The 19,896-nt window shown below is 44.7% G+C and overlaps 1 protein-coding gene across 1 annotated transcript in view; it reads right to left on the reverse strand.

The window, feature by feature from the left end:
• Positions 1-4,423: 4,423 nt before the first annotated feature.
• Positions 4,424-19,896, reverse strand: part of GRHL1 (grainyhead like transcription factor 1) — a 38,236-nt gene continuing 22,763 nt past the window's right edge. Inside the window, exons 9-16 of the mRNA XM_041477902.1 lie at positions 18,202-18,360; positions 12,672-12,723; positions 10,291-10,430; positions 9,366-9,403; positions 9,178-9,266; positions 7,321-7,406; positions 5,691-5,755; positions 4,424-4,538 (exon numbers count right to left, since the gene is read on the reverse strand). Coding sequence (XP_041333836.1) covers positions 4,424-4,538; positions 5,691-5,755; positions 7,321-7,406; positions 9,178-9,266; positions 9,366-9,403; positions 10,291-10,430; positions 12,672-12,723; positions 18,202-18,360 — 744 coding nt within the window. The remainder of the gene's footprint in view (positions 4,539-5,690; positions 5,756-7,320; positions 7,407-9,177; positions 9,267-9,365; positions 9,404-10,290; positions 10,431-12,671; positions 12,724-18,201; positions 18,361-19,896) is intronic.

Below are 19,896 nucleotides of genomic sequence, written 5' to 3' on the forward strand. Positions count from 1 at the left end.
GGATGTGCCAAAAAACCCCACAACCACCTCAACCACAGCAGTTACTGACACTAGCCAAGGGGGGAAAAAGCCAAATATTCCTTCTGCAGCATTGTGAACTATGAAACATTTCCAGTGGTATGGCAGGATAGTCCAAGGACAAGCAGCTGAACAAGTTCTGAGAACTCATATCATTTATCTAGTTGAGATGTCATCTAAATATTGTCTAATATTTAGTAATTTAATTGCAATAATGGTTCCAGTGATCTAAAATACAAACCAAATAGAGGAGCATCGAAGCTCTGTGTTCTTGCAAACCCTTGTTTGACAAAGTTCCATCAAGAAGCTGGAGGCTGATGCAGAATTCAGCTTTCCCATACAAAAAGAGGTCAGATCTTAAAAGCCTAACTAAATGTTTTCACTATTAGAGCCCTGAGTCATGCCCCAGGAAGAAGCACTGAGTTCCAAGTAAGGCTCCCTACCTTGGGAGCTCAGAGCTGCATCTTTGGAGGTTCACCTTCACTTCCTCTAAACTCACTTGGATAGAAAAGGGCTGAGGGGTGTCAGGAGGAGGAAGGGAGTGCTGGCACAGACATACACACACACACACACACACACCATGTGAAGGCTGAGGAAAATGGTGGTACCACATGGCCAGAGAAGAGGGGAAGCAGCTGTTCCTCAGCCAGTGCTGCCGCAGATTCCGTGTCCTGCTGAGGTTTGCTGTGAGATGGCCACACACCGGCTGTGTGGCGTGGGGCAGAACCCTGCCCAGTGTTCCAGCAAGCACAGCCTCAGGTGGAGCTGACACAGGGCACCCCCCAGCGCTGGTGCATCCCCCAGTCATGACACTGCAGCATCTTCCTGCATCTGGGACAGACCCTGTGAGCAGAGCCTGCACAAGAACTACAAATAAATAAGGAAATAAGTAGAAGTTTTCCTGGCCTTTTCCTATCCCAGAAATCTTCTGCCACCCACGCTGCTCCCCACCCAGCCCCAGCATGTTGACACAAGCCCGGTGATTGGGAAGATGCTGGCACAGGAGCTGCTCCAGGACAGCAACTGCTGCAGGGGCTGGGAGCCAGCTACAGCAAAAGCTTGTTGAGACATTTTCTGAGAGAGAAAAAGAGGAGGTGAACACCACTCCAGATACCATGGCTCTAGGATTATCCTGGAGATGTTGGCGTGAATTTTGTTTTCAGCTTGGGCAAGTCAATGCCCACAGCTTCGCTAGTGGTCCCCCTACACACCTGATCTTACCCATGGATGTTCTGCTCTCCTGCCAAAGGAAAAGGTCCTATGGAAGCAAATGCTGCAGCTTCCCCACACACTGAACTGAACAAGGTCAGCTGGAATAAAGCAGGGAATGAAAATAGAGCTGCCATTTCTTATGTGGGAATAACAGAAAGGCTGGCACTGGGGTTTTCTTTTGCAAGGAGAAACTAGGAAACAATCACCAGGGGTTTATAGATTCCGTGTCAGAGGAAAATTGAAGGGGTAAGAGCAGATGCATTTGTTATATAGAAGACTCATCATTAGAAATGAACATATAAAATTTAATAGCTTGGTTTAAAATACATTTTCAATTAAAAAACAGCAGGCAAAACAAAAAAAATCAGTTTCATAAAACATACATGACATTGCTGCTACTGTTATAAGACCCGTGTCCCAGAATATCTTATAGTGGAAAACAATCGTCAGATTTAGTTCACATACTTCATTAAGCAGTAAAAAGAAGTAACATTCATGTCAATCTTACCTCTATGGAGATTCTAAATCTACTTCCCTGACCCTAGACCAAGTTTCCGTAATAAAACTTCCACTCTCAATAAAAATGTGTAAATATATATACGTATTCTATATATCAGTTTTTTTAAAAAATTCCCTTGCCACAGCAGAAGTATTCCCGTGACGGCCGAAGGGGAGCCCAAGCAGGAGGCTGGTGCTGGCTGGGTACGAGCCCCTGGCTGCTCTGCTGGGTGCATTCCTGCACAGGGGCAGGGGTTGGCCAAGTCTCTTCAGCACCGTGCTGCACATCAGCCTCTCCCTTCGGCCCCGAGCCCACGTGTCCTGGCCACATGCCCACAGCCACTGTGTGAGTTTGCTCAAGGAGAAGGAAGGAGGGGGGAATAGAGGGGGGAATGGAATGAACCAGCTCAGGACTGATCGAAATACAAATTCAAAAATACTGTATTTTAATAAATCATTAAAAAAGAACGGGGGGAGGGACTTCAAGTGGTCACCAAGGGAGAATCAATTACACCTGTGACAGTCCAAGGATACCTTTGCTCAGCCTGGCTCTGAAGACCTTTGATGCCAAACCACTGCCTCTATGGGCAACCTGCTCTTCTCATTAGAGAAAACTGCCTCAACACCCAGCCTGAAAGTCTGTGATTTACACCCACTACTCCCGTGCTTGCCATGGATAGGGAGGACATGTCCGTGGGTCGGGAGGCTGCTCCCATCAGTCATCCCATCTGAACATGACCCCTCACCAGCCAGACCATGCAGGCCTTCCTCCTCAGAAGCCAGGAGCTTTGGCTGAAGGACCACGGGGTCTGTGCTCCAGTGGAGGCCTTGGTGGTGCCAAGCAGAGCCAAAGTGGGGAGGTCTCCTATTTCTTTCAGGTCATTCTTCTGTTGATCAACTCAATGTGGCATTTGCCTTCCTCTTCCAAACAACACCATGACAGAGCTAAACAATAGTAGGTTACAATTTGTTAACCATTAAGCAGACTTATTAATTATTAAATAAAATCATATGCTACTTTTCCAGATTATTTCTCCAGTCTTTCCAGGTTGACCTTCAGGTCCTAGGTGAGGTATGTGCAGCTTTGCACTGTCTGAAAATGTTACAAACCTCTTTCGATACCCAGATCCTTAATTAAAGCTCTGACACCAGACCTGGTACTCACGTTCATCTGCTCACTGTGTAACTGAGGTTTTTGCCTTAATGCTGCCCTCTAAGTGCTCCTCTTTCACTTGCTAATAACCAAAGAGTGCCTTTCCTTCATAAGCACATGCACACGATGAGTAAATGGCACAGGGCAATACTCTCTGGAGGTGTCTGGCACTCCTAGCTGGGGCTCAGGATGCCTGCTGTGCCCACTGGGTCTCTCCAGCTCAGCAGCAGGTCCACAGTATGTACAGACACCAAGAATGCAAAACATACTTGGAGTCCCTACTCCCCGCTAACACTTGGCCTGCTGAGCCATTTTGGCACCTTCCTCTCTCCAAAGCCTTGCCTGTGCATTTCCAGTTGTTGGCATCCTAGGCCTTGCAAGCTGGTTCCTCTAGCCCATGGGTTCATCCAGCCTGAGCTGCTGGTGTGGGCAGCATCCAGCTGAGCCTCAAGTACACTGCTACAGAAAAAAACCCACCTTTGAGGAGACCTTCTTCCTGACCCCCAAACAGGAGACTTCAAGAGAACTGCATCTGTCCAGCTCCTCCTGTGAACCAGTTCTCAGACTTGGCCCAAATCACCTCCCAGGACAGCATCACCCAGCTGTTCAGGACTTAGTGGCAGTTCATGAGAGAAACCAGGACTTCCATTGCCTGCCTGTGCATGAGGATTTAGGAAAGAGCTGGTATCTTCTTCCTTCTACATAGGAAGATCCATGTTTAACAAGCAGGTCTCTTGTGCCTTCTATGAATGTACAAACGTGTGCTCACCTTTGGTGCATGATAATGGTTTGTCCATTTTTAAATATCTATGTTAAATATGTTTTTTCTGTATATGGCATCCTTTTAGATGGGCTTCATTGCATATATTCACGGTATATACAGAACACCATATTTTATATATATTATATATTGCTTATATGTACACATTTACAAACCTTCAAAAATATATTGCACTTATATACAATATAGCTTCATCTGATGAGAGTTCACACAGTTACTAAGGCGAGTTCTTCATAAGCAAGGCAGTTTTACATTCCCCCCAAATGACACAAGTGATTTCAACAGTCTGCCCTGGTCACAAGTAAACATTATAGACTTTTCTCCAACCTGCATGCAACTCCTACTAACATCAATTAGTAGTTTTGCAGCTCTCCCTAGCAGAAAACAGTCCAGTAAAATGGTATTAGCTGATAACAGGCTCAAACATGGTTACTAAATAGATAAATAAGACATCACCAGTGTAAAAGGCCACCTTACAGGAGATTTCCCATCCCATACCTACTAGTGGTTTATACACTAGTAAAAATATATACATGCTCTCCACTTAATTGCCAATCTTTGCTTGCCCATTTCAAGTGCAAATAAGATCATGAGCAAGAACACAAACAAAAATGTATTAAGCAAAACCACTGCTCTGCTCCCCAGAACAAGTCAAACATCTGGCTTTCTTCTGGAGGTGATTAGTGTTTTGCCCAACATACTGAATTATGGGAAAATGTTCACTTGAGACCTTTGTTTAAAATCCACAGTGATCTGTGATCTTAGATCTCAGTCAAAGTCAGCTTGTAAGATCCTCCAACCTCTTCAATCTGCAGCTGGAAGGTATCTTCATTAGAATAGTGTTTCACAATGTTATCATCCATGTTGACCAGAATTCTGGAAAAACAAAACAGAACAGGTATTTTACAGTTCTGAATGTAAAAGGCACTCTCAAACCTAAAAAGCCTGGACTATCCAAGGGTAACACAAGATCCTGCTCATCCCTCTCTGACTCATTGCTTCCCATAGCAGATCTGGCTGCTCTGACCCAACCCTGCCATCAAGGCTGGTAGCCACACTTCTCAGGGTCTGAATGGAAGGATTAAATCTGGCTCCTGGACCAGGGAGGGAGAGAGATCTTGGAACCAGCAGAGTCCTTCTGAAGCTGCAGGCACCTGGGGCTCTGAATGGGTTTGCTAGTCAGTTATGAACTATCAGCACAAAACCCTTCAGAGCTTGCAGGGAAGAAATCACCCATGCTTGGCCACTTCTTTCATTTGCCAGAAAGGTCAATACCCATGTGTTTGTGTGCACACACGCACACAAAGCTGTGCTTAGCAGTGGTTTAGATATCACAGATTTTAAGCTTTTTGCAGCTGTTCTGGTGGGGTAATTCTGCTATGAAAGCACAACCCTGGAAGGGTGTAATTTTCTGGCTAGAAGGAGAAGGGGCTGAGACACCAAACTAACAACCATTTACAGACAACAAGAAAATTACTGAGAAATTAAAAGATGAAACAAAAGCAGACAATGTTCAGAAACTCAATTACTTAAGCTACTAAATAAAAAGATTAAGTAGGGTCTCTGGGAGAAATAGACACTTCACAACTAAGTTCTCTTCAATTTAGCCCACAAAAATACAACCAGGGTTCAGTAATTATAGCCAAATGCAGATATAGTAAGTCCAGTCACCACTGGAACAATTTAACATTGGCTGGAGGAGGTTCTTCATCACTGGGAGTCTTTTAACAAACTGAACTCTTCTTCCTCTGACATGATCAACTCTGGTTCAAATAACAATTAGCTCAGAGAGGTTCAGTGACTCGTATTTTACCCAGGAAGCCAGACTACATATTTCTACAGGACCCTTCCTATAGTCTTCAGCTCTGTGGATGATGTTGAAATGTGTGTACTTGTGTGCACATAAACATAACAGCAAATGGCATTCACATATCTGCAGTGCTTGGAGGAATTATACAGCAGATCTGCCTACAGGTTTGAAAAAGGTGTTCATATTCTTAGGCAGTTACTGCGCAGGTACATACTCACCCTTTTTTACACTTTTTGAAGATTTTTCCTATTTTATCAAAAGGAACATCATACTTGTCAGATATCTAGAACAAAAGAAAGCAAGGATTGGTGAAGCAAGGAGACTGCTGTCATTGTCTTTTGCTTCCTATTTTACAGAAAGGAACAACCACAACAAAAAGCTTGCAAATGAGGACAACTCTGCCCTACAAAGGCAACACTAAATCCCAAACTATAAATCTGTAAATCTACAGATCAGAACCCCTTCTCTGCATTTAGCTAACCTCTGTGCAAAAAAATTAATAATGTTTGAATCTGGATACTCACTTCTCATACAGCAACCTCCCACCCCTACTCTCGAAAGCCCACCCACTTAAAGCCCACGCCACACCCTGACTCTTATTCTCTCTTGGCTCTCTGTTCTCTCAGCATACTGAAAACCATTTTTTAATTTAGTGCCAGAGGGATCAAGTGAAAACTAGTCATGACAGTGGCTGAAAGAAGAAAATAGAGAGAGGACCTGTGCTGCTAAGGGCATGAGGTGATCAGAAACATTCTCCTTCCCCAGCAGGGTGACATCAGTGTGGAGCCACAGCCACTGACCATGGCACTTCACTGCACAACCTCCACAAAGTCGTGATGTCAGTAACCTAAGCCTGGTTTACTCTGGCAAACTGCTCTATCACACCGACAGTAAATACCAAACCAATACACTGCTTTGACATGCAAATGTACAGGGAGCTTCCCCCAAGCTACAGCTGTGAGCACTTGGTTCCTTGTTCTAAGAAATCCGAGTGAAACAACAGAGGTGCAGCTTCACTTCAGGACCATGGGATAATGGAAGATTTCACAGCTTTCAATCCCTTTCCATTAGCCCCCACCCTCCAGCTGGCAAAGCCTCACAGCCAGGAAGAGATAAAGATTCTGGTTACACAACTATCTCTACCACCAAAAGTTAATGGCCAGACCTGTCTGCACATCCCCAAAGCCCCTGTTCCCTGAGCAGAGGCATTAGTCACATAAAGAGACAGACAAATGTCAGTTCTGAGCTCATGCCAAATATTACACCATTCCTTGGACTTAATCTTAGTACTTCCCTTGCTCTGCAGCAGCAGGGACAGTGGAAGGCTATTTTGGAAGTCAAGCAGCAGAGAGCAATTTCACACATGTGTGCACAGATAGATAAAAGTGTTCAGCAACACACAGAAGCTGGGACTTGCAGCTCTGCATTACCAGCTTGTGAAAGGACAGTGGAGGGGCCCTAACATGATTTTGAAAGGCTGAAACAAACCCAAGCCACCGGACACATTCTGAAAATCCATGTCCTAACAAAAGTACCCTCTCCGGCAAGAGGAACATCCAATCATCGAGTTTGACAGACCTGAATCTTCAGGAAGGCTTCTTACAACCAGACTCCACAGATGTGGGGTAAGGTACTTGAAAGGCAAGCTTCCTGAATTCCCCTAACAATAAATTCAAGCATTATTTGCATTCATTTCCATGTTATTGAAAGGAAGTCTTCCTTATTCTTCTTACCCAGAAGAGCAGAAATGTGTGAACACAAGCTGTGACTGCAAGTCTGACTCTGGTGTGTAAGGACTGGGTAGCCAGGGCTGCTTCTCAAGGACTACAAACCAACCTCGTCACTTACCGCTTCCATCAGGCCTTTCAGAGATGGTGTCTTCAACATTAGTGCATCAAACACTTCCTCTGACTCTTTTCGGACATACAGCAACACTGGAAAGCAATTTGGAGAGGAATTAACTGTGCAATTGCTCCTCAGGAAAAATCTGTATCCCACAGTGGCTAAGCACACGGGGACATCCACTGAGGACCTTATGAAGAAACACATGCATACATTCAATATACATTTAAGGCTGTAGCACAAACACACACTGCCAGGTTAGCTCACAACTTACTTCTTGCACATAAAGCCACTGTATGCTCAAGCATCTTTACTGTCAAAATATCTCTGTATTTTATTTTCTCTATTATAAGAAAAAAAGGTCATATTTGAAACAAATAAAGGAGGAACACAAAACACAAATCTTTGAGACTCTTGGATTCCTCCATATCTTACAGTCATTTGCCATAAGACTTTCCACAATCAAATGATTTCACAGATGCTATCACAGCAGGTGAAGCCATCCTGGCCACTTTCTAATTTTTAAATTATTTATTTGTACAGTTCTGTGCTCTTCCTATGCTGTCTTATCTTTCTTCCTGCCCCTTGCTGTGTTTCAGCTCTTACCACCAGAGCTGACATACAGTGCAGGCTTGGTCTCCTCCAGGAGGGGAATGAAAGAGCAAGAACCCCAATTAGGTGAGCATCCCTAGCGTTCTCAAGCTAGCACAGACTCATTGCATGTAACATCAGCATCATTAAAAACTGCATTAAGGCTGAGGAATTAGCCAGGAGAGCAAGAAAGCTTGGACTTTAACAGCTTTGCTGTCTTTAATCCATCTTCTAATGACTAGGTATTGCAGCCTGGATTGTTTGTAAGGGTTCATCAGCCACAGCTTTGACACACCTGCAACATGCAACAATTACTGGCATTTCTAATGGAACAAGGTGAACTCAGGACAGCACAGCACCTTGATGCATTTCCCAATTTGCCTGTTAAAGGCAGTTTTAAAAAAGGGAGGACTGTAGATTTGAAAAAGGAAGACAGGACACATACTCTCAGTTACAGCACATATCAGATGAGAGCCAGCCAAAGGAGAGAGAATCTCATGGGGCTTGTTTTATGGCATAAAGCAATATGAAAAAAAAAAAAAAAAAAAAAGAAGTCTGATTTCCTTCTATAAAATTCATCCTTCCTTATTACTTTATCCAGACTGCAGAAGAGCAGCCCCATTATGGTCAGACTTGCTAGATTTAGCATTTGCTTCTTCATAGGTTTAATACTACAAGCTTTGTTGTGGTCCTGCCAAACACAACTATCATCAATCAGGTACACCACCTCCAACACCCCAAAGGGACCTCTCATCTCCTTCCACAACACCACAGCAACATGAAATTGCAGAGACTGAAACTCAAGTTAAAAATCAGCTGAATATTCTCTTAGCTTGGCTTTCAGAGGTGAACATCCCATTTCCTGGCACCATGAAAGAGGCAACAGTTTTATACCCAGAACCAGTTCTTGGCGTTCATTGCTTGAAGTCCTGGAGGAGATTTCCTGAGTATTTTGCAGCAGATTACATGATGAATTCTCTGCCCCAGTTCATTAGGGATACTAGTAAGCTGCTCACCTCATCTTGACTCTTTCCTCATAGGTTCAGAGCCCATTACTGTCCAAGTTGGCAGAAACCCCCAGAAATTCTCACAATATAAAATATTTGCACAGCTGAACCATAACTTGATACATGAACTGTCACTACTCAAAGCCAGAAAAATCAGCCTGAAGTATACATCAGTATGAATTAAAAAATTCTTTAACCTCAGATGCATCTCTCTATCATGATGGATAAATACTCCAAAAATTCAGTCTCTGAAAGAAGAAAATACCTCTTTTTGGCTCTTCTATTCTGGCCATCTTATTTGGAGTAGCAATGAAGTCCTCTTCACCAATATAAGCTCCTCTCTTCAGGTTGGAGCTGTCATTGACAGGACAAAAAGTCAGCAGTGGTACAACTACAGGGACTTATCCCTCTGTCTGAGAGCAAGGTGTCAGGAGGTTGAAGGGCACCTCTTACCTTTCACCCTCTAGTTCTTCTGAAGCAACAGGAAGGACCTTTAAAAACAAAGGGGAGATTTTGTGAATATTTCATCTGAAACTAGAAATAATTTTCTCTTATAATCTTTCAACGCTATATCAAATGACACTTTGGCTCCAAAAGCCAGTAAACATCTTCTTTACCTTTTTTTCATAAAAAGTAATAAAGGATCTCAAATGAGAGATGGGAACAAAAAGAAGCTAACCAGCATTCTTCCTGGACTGGTGTAGAATATTCTGACAAAACTAGCAACAAAACTAGCACTAGGGCCTTTGCAGAAAAACATGCAGGAATGTCAGCCTTATGGATGCAAGTTTATTCTCCATCCTTTTCTAGGAGTTCAGGCATTGCTCTTAAAAAGTAAGGTTTAGATTATGTTAGAGAATGGCAGAACTCCTGGCACAGCAAAGTTCAAGATTTTGAAAGCTGGCTGCACGCTAATTTTTTCCTTTCGTGTTTCTTGTAAGCTGGAACTTTCCAGGAACACTGAGGCAGGGTGCTCTGGCAGTGGATCACAGAGCTGACACACATGCCAGTTCCACAGGATGGATTTTCACCCTGCAGCAGGCATCTGGAGGAGTCTGTGCTGTACAACAGCACACCAGGATCGCAAGGGATGTTACAAGAAAAAAACACCCTGCAGTTCATGCAATGGAAAAATCCTTTCAGGTTCACAGAAACTGGACTTGATAGGAAAATAATTTGATGGTGAAACACCCCCAGCTAACTTCAGGCAATGCACCTTGGAGGAACATTTCTTGCCCACATGAGACTCAGTCTGTATTTGATTCCAGCACTGATGCAGCCTGACATTTCATATGTACATACACACACACAGCATCCCAGGCCTTTTGCAAAAACATCTGAGAGCCTCTTCATCCCCACACCCATGAGCTTTACTCACGTGAGCCCCACGCTGCAGGTTGGCAAAGTGAACATCAGGGATGAACAGGACAGGCTGAGTGTCTAGGTCCATGAAGGGCTTGAAGATGGTGATGTCAGTACGTTTGTGCGAGGGAAGCATGGGCACTTTGACATCAGAAACTGTGGAGACAAAGATCAGGATAGAGGATGCTGAAGGTCCTCATGGGCCCCTACATCATTTAGAAGATACATACACTGCTGAACAAGGGTATTCTGCAGTCAGGGTCAAAGCAAAAAGCTCCTGTGGTAAAAGAGTTTGAACTTTGGTTGTGTCCCTCTCAGCTGAGGGCCTGGGCCCTGAGGGCTTGTTTCACAGAGTAGTCAAAGCTTTCTCCACCTCTCCAGCTGAGCAACTCAGCTTTGTTCAGATATTAATTAGGATGGACAATAATGTGGCACTCAGCTCAAGAGAGGAACCGAAGTCTTCCATGTACCAAGTCAGCCATCCAAACAGAGGACAAAAATCAGTCCCTGCCCCACCTTCTCCCTCTCCATTCCCTCACAAGCTTGCTGGTGTTCCTGTGCCAGGAGGATACAAAGAAGACAAAGGGACAACTTGAGTGTTCTCAATTGGGAGCATCTTAAAGAGACAGCAGCACTATACTACAGAGGTAGTACAAATGCTGGTTTGTGCAAATTGTTATATTTAAAGCTACATTTTAATTCCACACTTCCAAGTTTTACATTCTAGTTCCTCCCATTGTTCATCCTGGTCACCTCAGGGTGCCAGCCCCTAGTCCATTCCCCCAGGATCACCAGGATCCATTTCCCAAAGAGCCCTCTGGCTCTCACGATGTACCAGCTGATGTGACACAACCCACCAAGAGGACAAACTTCATCCACAAAGACTCTCTGAGGAGAAAGTGAGGCAGAAGGTGCCTTAAACCACATTTCAGACACATTCATGTCAAAATATCACAGTTGAAGAGTTTATTTTACCTAGTGGAAACATATCCATCTGAGGTCAAACCAACTGCAAACAGAATAAATGTTTTTCAAACAAAACCATTTCTCATGTCCTCAGTAGAAAATACACTATTTTCTCTTTGCAAAACAGATTTTTTTAAAGATTGCTCAATTTCTGTAAAAATAACTTTGCCCAAAAGCCACCAACTGTTTCTGTTGTTAGAGTTCACGTACACGTGGTATTTGTGATCCTGGAGGTGAGTATAACAGCTTATGGCTTTGAGGAATCAAAAACTTCCCAGATAAGAACTAAAAAGCCAAAGATCGTACTTTCCAGGAAAATAAAGATCACATCGGGCTAAGCCCAAGCCTGGAAAACTAACATTGGAAATCAGCTTTTGTCAAATCATAAGATCCTGGGAAATGTGTAGTGACCCTGCCTTCCCTTTCCAGCCACGATGCAAAGGCTGCACGCAGCAATCTTCTGGGAGCCGCTGGGGCTGCTGGTTTGTGAAACGCTAACAGCGCACTAAACCTGCCTCTTGTGACGTCCTTTGAAAGAAACCAAAGACCCAGCCCTTTCCACAACTTCCCTTGAGCAAAATGGGTTCCTTCAGCATTATCTTCTGAAGCTGCTCCAGCAGCCTGTACCTGCTGTGTCAGGAAAATCCTGCCTGGCGAGCTGAGAGGTGCGTGCTGGCTGAACCAGTCGGGCTGTTAACAGCAGAGCAAGCGAGAGCACACGCCTGCCCCGTGCCCACGAAGAGCAGGGAGACAGATCTTCCTCTAGGCAGCTCTGCTGCTGAATAACCAGTCATCCAAACAGAGGATCTGTCATCTGCAGCAGCGAGAGGAAGATGCTCAGCAGGAAGAAACTCTTCATCCTTTGTGTACTACAGTGCTGAGGTCTCCACATACTTCACATATGCAGAAACTTTGAAATTACTTGCTAAGGATGACTTTGCTCTAGAAGAGTGAGCATAGGGCTGAGAGCCTGGAGGCTCAGCCTCAAGGCTGCCACAGCCTTGCTGACGAGTTGCAAACACGTTTTTGATTTAAGTTAAAAGCTAAGTTTAGGATCAAGCTGAAAATATTTGGAACTGATCATTCTCACTACCACCTGGATTGGGAGGGTCTCTAGCCCAAAAATGCCACCCTCACCTCACCACTTCAACTGCTACAACCCATCCTGACTGAATACACAGCAGGACCCTGTCTTGGACAGAAAGAACTATACAGACTTAAGACCTAAATGACCCAGTGTGTTGCAAAACACAATGACTGTTCCATAAAGAACTGCTTAAAACAAGCATTGGTCCATAGAGGATAAAAATTAACTTGAGAGTTCTACTACACAAGCTATTTGTAGCCAAAATAAAATCCAATATTTATAATACTAATGGAATAAGTTCTACTTACAGGCATTCAACTGAGAGCTGGGATCAGTGCACTTGCCTTTTCTTTTGCTTTGCTTTCGCTCTTCATCCCTGATCTTCCTCTCTGCTCCCTGTCAGACAAGAGATGAAGGGAAAGCAATGGGAGAGTGAAGAAGAAGGGAGGGGGAAAAAGAGAAAGAGAAGGTATTTTTAATTTTTTAGGTTTTTTTCAGCTGCGGAGGCAGGAACAGCAATTCTTCCAAAGCTATGTTTGTGGAGGTCAGTTCCACAGTACCCGAGCTGCAGGTGTGCCAGAGTGTGTCAACTTTGAGATCTGCTTACTTTTGAGTCCTATCATCTAATGAAATCCAACTACCATATCCAAGATGCAAACGCTTGCTTTTCTTTCAAGTCAGATGGAGATATGGTGACAAAAGATACCCATGTCTATAACAATTGCATAAAACATTAGATAAAAGTATCATTGAAGTGTTTAAAACAATAAAGAATTGAAGATTCTCCCAGTTTAGGAGATAGCTTGATTGTCATTAAAGTCACACCACAGAAGTCACACCACACTTGGATCACCAAGTGCAAGATACCTCCTGCACATTTCACACAGAGCCTGCAGCAGTTGCACCAGCCTTCACTGAGCTCAAGCTGCAGACATGCACTGCTTTAAAGCAGGGATTATTTCTTCTCTTTTGATCAGGGCCAGGCCATGGTGGAATCCACAGATTCCCTAACTGGGTTCATGCCTGCACTGTTCCTGGCCTTCCAAACCAAGCAGCAGAGAGGACAGTGCCATATTGCCATTTTTTCTGCAAGGTGCAGACAGCTAGGATGGAGAAAGAAAAGGAAGAAAGAAGCTTTGGAATAGTGTTCATTCCTCCAGCTCTGCCCAGGCCTCACCCGTGACTGTGGGTTAAGCCAGGGATGTCACGTTGCCAGCTGCACGAAGTGATGAGCCCACAGGAGATCACCAACACTCAATCCTGGTGCTACCACCAGGTCACCAAAACTGGTATACACAAGTTCTACCTGTCTCCCAGTGCCCTCCTGCAAAGCAGGGCAAAAGGTTACAGTTACCTGGACACACCAGCCATGATTTCTCATTCCCTGTCCTTCAGAGCTGCCAGAACACACCCACGTCCTTGCATGGTACTGGAGGAAGACTTGATTAGCTACAGCAAACGAGGTGCCAAAACTCCTGTGGCCATGGGGTGGGACTCAGTGCCTAATGGTGCATGGGAGAAGGGGAACAGCCCTCCTCACTTTCCAGTAAATCAATGCTCTATAGATGCCAGGCTGCCTATGCCTGCTGGTAGCACTGGGCTTATCTGCACCAGCAATAAAAACGAAAATTAGCCAAGATATTTGATACACATTAACATGTATCATCTTTTCTTCCACCCAATGAGCGGGAAAAAAAACAGCTTCAGGCAGCTGCAGTGAAAAGAGAAAAAATTACACATGAAGACACAGGCATCGCCAGCTCTGCTTGACCCAATAAAGCTGATATAGCCCACTACAGTGAAGACATCCCACCTAAACCTCAGCACAGCTGGACCTGAACTCCTCTGTGTCCAGTGCAGTCACTACATATCAGCCTGACAGCAGGAAGATTAGATTAGCTTCCACATCTGATTTTTACCTTTCATGTGGAAATAATCAAGTTGTGCTACTCAAACACTCTGCTACAGAACAGCATCTGCTTCCTCATGGAGAACGTGCTGATTCAGTAAGAGCACACATTTTGAGAAAACCTCTGCCCTCCCATTCCCCACCTGAAAGTCAACTTGATGCAGGCTACTGAGGCCCAGGTAAATATGTCTCAAAACCCACATAAAAAAAAAAAAAAATTATGTCTTGGTAACAGCCTTTTCTGCCCTGCCAGCAGAGCTCAGGGAGCAGTGGTTTCAAATGGAAAGAGGACAGTTTTATACTGGACATAAGGAGAAAAATTTTTTCTGATGAGGGTGGTGAGGCAGTGGAACAGGCTGGCCAGAGAAGCTGTGAATGCCCCATCCCTGGGAGTGTTCAAAGCCAGGTTGGATGGGGCTTTGAGTAAGCTGGCCTAATGGAATGTATCCCTGACCATGGCAGAGATCTAGACTAGATGACCTTTAAAGGTGCTTTGCAACCCAAACCATTCTGTGATCGTGCAACTGAAAGAACAGTCTCCATGCTGCTGCCCCTTCCCAACAATGCTCCAGCAGCCTTGCACCCACTCTTTCCTTCATTTGTTCCTACCATCCCATGAAAGCCTTCCCACAGCCCTGCCCATCGCTACCAGAGGAACAGCAGAGCCCAGAGGGCAACACGAGCTCTAGTCAGTGCAACCCTGTATTTCATTCTCCTCATGTGGGTCCATAGCTGAGGTACCATTCAGAATTTAGGAGGTCGTCTTCCTCTAGGACAGGTCAGCCCCATCCCTGCTCAGCCCAAATATTGCTGGGCCAAGCCTGAAGGAAGCTTGTGCCATAAGGATGACACCATTATACCCATACTGCTTTACTCAGGTCCTGAAACCACACAGGAGTAGATGAAAATCAAACAACCCAGGCACTGCAAGCACAGCCTTGACAAAGGAATAGAGGAGACATCTGTGTTGGTGGCCACAACATCATCATTTTCTGCTGGTTTGCAGTTTTTTTCCAGGAGACCTCCACACTACAGACTTGGCCCTCCACAAAGAAAACATGGGTAACAGAACTTCTACAGGTAAGAGTGGTCACATGAGGACAAACACATTCAGAGCTGTAACAGGTGTGGATATTATAGTAACAATGGTCTTATAAACATTCAAAAGCAGCTCCTTGATTACATACAATTCAATACAGAATTGGGCAGAAAACAGGCGCTCCTTCTGAAATGCCAATGCTCTTTCAGGAGCCTGAAGCAAGCAGCCAGCATTGGGGTCCATGAGTACGTGGGGGTTGTGTATGATATGATAGCATGCAGGGGCTACAGGCATGGATTCTCTGAGGGGATGTTTATTCCAAAAAGAAGCTTCCCTCATGCCCAACAGAGTCAATGCCAGTCAGCTTAAGATGGCCAAGGCCCATCAGCAATAGTGGTAGTGCCTCTGGGCTTATGTATTTAAGAAAGAGAAAAAGTGTTCTGCAGCAACAGCCAGGAGCAAAGTGAGAATATACAAAAGAAACAGCTCTGCAGATCCCAAGGTCAGTGCAGAAGGGGGAAGCCAGGCACTGGAGCAGAGATTCCCCTGCAGCCCCTGGTGCAGCCCATGGTGGGGCAGCTGTGCCCCTGCAGCCCATGGAGGTCCATGGGGGAGCAGAGATCCACCTGCAGCCTCGGCAGGACCCCACACCAGAGCAGGTGGACAGCCAAAGGAGGCTGTGATTCTGTGGGAAGTCTGTGCTGGAGCAGGGCTCTGGCAGGATCTTGGCCCCATGGAGAAAGGAGCCCATGCTGGAGCAGGTTTGCTGTCCTGCCCTGTGGGGCACCAACATGGAGAAGCCTGTTCCTGAAGAACTGCACCCCATGGAAGGGACCCCTGCTGAAGCTCTTTGTGAAGAACTGTAGCCAGTGGGAAGGGCTCATGGTAGAGAAGTTTGTGGAAACTGTCTCCCATGGAAGGCACCCCATGCTGAAGCCAGGGAAGAGTGTGAGGAGTCCTCCCCGTGAGGAGGAAGGAGCATCGGAGATGTGTGAAAAACTGACCACAGCCCCCATTCCCCTGCACTATTGCAAGGGACAAGGGAGAGAATTAGGGAGTGAAGCTGAGCCTGAAAAGAAGGGAAGGGTGAAAGGAAGGTACTTTAAGATTCAGTTTTGTATTTTATTATCCTGTTCTGATTATGATTTACATTTCTCCTTCCCTTCTTCACTCCTCTTTTAATTCAGGTACAATGTGCAAAGTATCTGGAGGAGTAAATCCGAAGAGTAAGTCGAAGTCCCAAACGGAAATAAAAGATGCACTGGCATTACTATATTACTAGATTTGCTGAAATTTCTGCCATAGCTTGAAGGAAGCCATTGGAGTCTATATGCTGGCTACACATCTGCCTTTTTATTAACAAATTTGTCTTATTAGCAGTGGCACAAGCCTATCAGTCATTTCAGCATTGTGTCAGTAATTGATCAGACAGTTTAGGAGAAAAAGATCCCCCCCTACCCTGTATCAAGCCTGTCCTCTCTGTATTGTAGGGAAAAAAGGTTGATAGCACACAGGACTCCCAGATTACTTTGGTGAAATAGCATTAGATTACACAGTTGCTCCAGTCTCATCTTGAAAAATGAAAAAGAAAACAGAAAAAGAAGGAAAAATAAAGGCCTGAAGAAATCTCATGAGACCCAAGCCTCTTAGGCTTACTGGCAAGTCTTTAAGATGGCTCTGGAGAGCCTTTGCTAAGTCTCTGTAAATTCTCTGCAGAAAGTATCACAACAGGAGCAGCTACAGGCAGCTCTCCCAGCTGTGCAGGAATGCAGAGGGACCCAATTAAAAGCCCAGAGATGGACAACAGAATGTGGCAGGGTGAGTTAACGGGATGCTACAGCAGGGGCACAGTGCAGAGGCACCGTGTATTTTGGGAGGTAAGCGGAGACAGAACAATGGTGCATGAGATAAATGTTGTGTCACTGTCCTAGGGAACACCAGGCAAGACCACAAGAGGTCTGGCAAAGCCAGCACAGGACCAGAGAGGGGGGTTACAGACCTGCCTCAGCCCTGCAGCCGCACGGAGAGGCACTGGAGCTATCACCTGAAAGAGTCTGCCCTGTGAAGATGGAGTCTGGATGCCAAGAATAAGAGGCCCAAATCAAGCAGGATATCAGCAAAATAGGAAGTCAACATGGTTCACAGCAATCAAAAGGACTGGGGAAGTCCAGGAAGCATTTATCATGGCTTAGAACAATCTTGGTCACTCTGGAAATAGTAACATTACACATTACTTGCCCTGGACCTTCAAAAGACTGCTCAGGCAGGAACAGGTTATGAAAATGGGGAATTTGCCTTTATTTGCAAACTCAGTTAAGCTTTTACAGCTGCTTTCAGTTCAGCTTCTGCTGTTTCTTTCACAGCTTCTGTTGAATACTGGCTTTGGGATAGGCATTAATTCTGTCTGCTAAATTCATTAGGCAGAGCAGTCAAGTTACAGCACCCATCCAGCTTGTAAATGGGTTTTTTATCCTGCTGTATCTCACAGTGGTACATCTTTTGTTCACAAGCTCTGCAAGTTATTGGTTTGGGGTTTTTTGTAACAAATGCTGTATGAAAATGTGAAGAAATTTAAAAGGACCAACACAACAGAAAAAGGCAAGCCTGCACTTGCTCCAGTCAATGGCAATGATTTCTCCTGCTGAAGGCTGTTCCCAGTGTCAGTATGCCACTGACTGACCTTTCTCTAAAGTCAATGCTCAGGAGCACTTAGCACTCCAGCATTTGGCAGCAGCAAATTTAATTGAGGTCATCATAACATATATGAGCCAAGTAGAAGGGGTTGAAATTTTTTAAACACAGACAGGACTTTTCAGTGAGTCAAAATAGCAAGTGACACAATTAGGGGAAAAAAAAAAAAAAAAAGGCTGCTAAGCTGTGGAGCAGCCTTTCCAAAACAGTCACTGGCACATTGATTCAACCTTACCTTGTCACAGAAGACTTTAATTTGGCAGTAGGCTCTGTGGACAGGTTTGTTACTCCTGTTATTGTAGCTGTAAGTGTCAATCTGAAGATTCAGGGGCAGGCCTTTAACTCCCTTCTGAGAGGAAAAATCTGTGCTGAGGCAGTTCACAGAAATGAAAACCTGCAGAAGAGGAAAGCAGAAGCTGTCAGTAGTGACACACGGACTCCTGGCTGACCACTGAGCGAGGGATACTCGTGGACTCCAAGGCCCAAATGCTGGTCCTTGCCACTATGAGCAGCACCTTCTCTCTTCTGAAACACCAGGTGAAATCCCCAAGAAGCAATATAACATTCTTAAATCTTTACATGAGCCACTGGAGGGGACAAAGCCACTTCATCCGAAACAGATTTCAACAGACCCTCCAAACTTTAGAAAGACTTCACCCATCTTTCCACCCAACTCAAATGTCACTATCAAACTTTTACAAAACCAAGGGATGCTCCTACAATTAATCCTCACTACTCAGCATTTATTAGCATCTTGGTAAGAACACAACCATGTTCCAAAAAATTCATGTTACTCTGGGTAAGTTAAATCTTTCCATGAGTTTGACATGAGCACAGCTTATGCTTGAAAGTACTTGGCTGAAGTTTTTTTCTAAAGGCTATTAAAAGCTTTAAAAAAAATATTAGGCAATATATAATCTTTAAATCACACCATTATTCCAGTGAAGGTTTCCAGGCTTTGCACTAAATTGAACACTACTTTGAATATTCCTTAGTAAGACCTTCAATACCCTGTAAACATTCAGCTGGAAAGGGCAAGAGAAACATTTCCATTATTCTTACAAAAAATTAATTACAGGGAAAAATAATTGCATGTTGGAACATATCTAATTTAATTTTCATAACTGCTTGAAAAAAAAACACACACAAAAAAACCCTCTCAAAAACACAAATCACACACAACCAGAGAACAAGCCCAATGCTGCTTAAGAGAGTAAAGAAATATCCTTAAGTGGATATGAGCAAATAGACCAGAGTACTTTGTATCTAGATAATGGGCTTGCAGTGTGCCAGGCTTTTCTACAGACACAATGCCTATTAGTGGCACATCTCCGAAGCTGTAAGGATTAATTACCAGGAATCTGCGAGCCACCAAGACCTGCAACGGCTTCTCTCCTCTGCCTGAAGAATAAAGGCTGGGAACTCACTGCTTTAAAAAACAATCAAAGCCTTGGGAGCCAGAAGCACCTTCCCAGAGGTTTTGCAGGAGCACCATCCAGCACCCGATCGCTCCCTCGGTGGTGCCTCCACCAGCAGCACTGGAGCAGCGAGCTGGTGCCACCTCCCGGAGCTGCAGGGGCGCTCACAGGCTGCGCCTTTGCTAAGGGCTGCTTATTTATCCACGTCCTCCTCACACGGGTTCTGCAACATCCCTTACCAGCTTTAACAACGACGGGAGGTGGAAATGTAAAACCCCGATCTGGTGATAATTTACAACCATTGATTTTTCCCAGTCATGTATAATATAGCTGTATAAAAAGCTGGGGCAGGTCAGAAAAATAGTGCAGGTGAGGGACTTCTCTCGTAATAAGCTGTCTGAATATTGGGGATTCACATGCTGCAGCCCCTGTGCCCTGAGAGGGCAGTGCAGCTGCTCAGCAAACAGCCCCTCTATTCCCTCCTGTGCACACACCATCCCAGAGATTCCAAT

This window comes from Pyrgilauda ruficollis, unplaced genomic scaffold, assembly GCF_017590135.1.
Source record: "Pyrgilauda ruficollis isolate IOZ18807 unplaced genomic scaffold, ASM1759013v1 scaffold42, whole genome shotgun sequence".
Taxonomy (NCBI): Eukaryota; Metazoa; Chordata; class Aves; order Passeriformes; family Passeridae; genus Pyrgilauda; species Pyrgilauda ruficollis.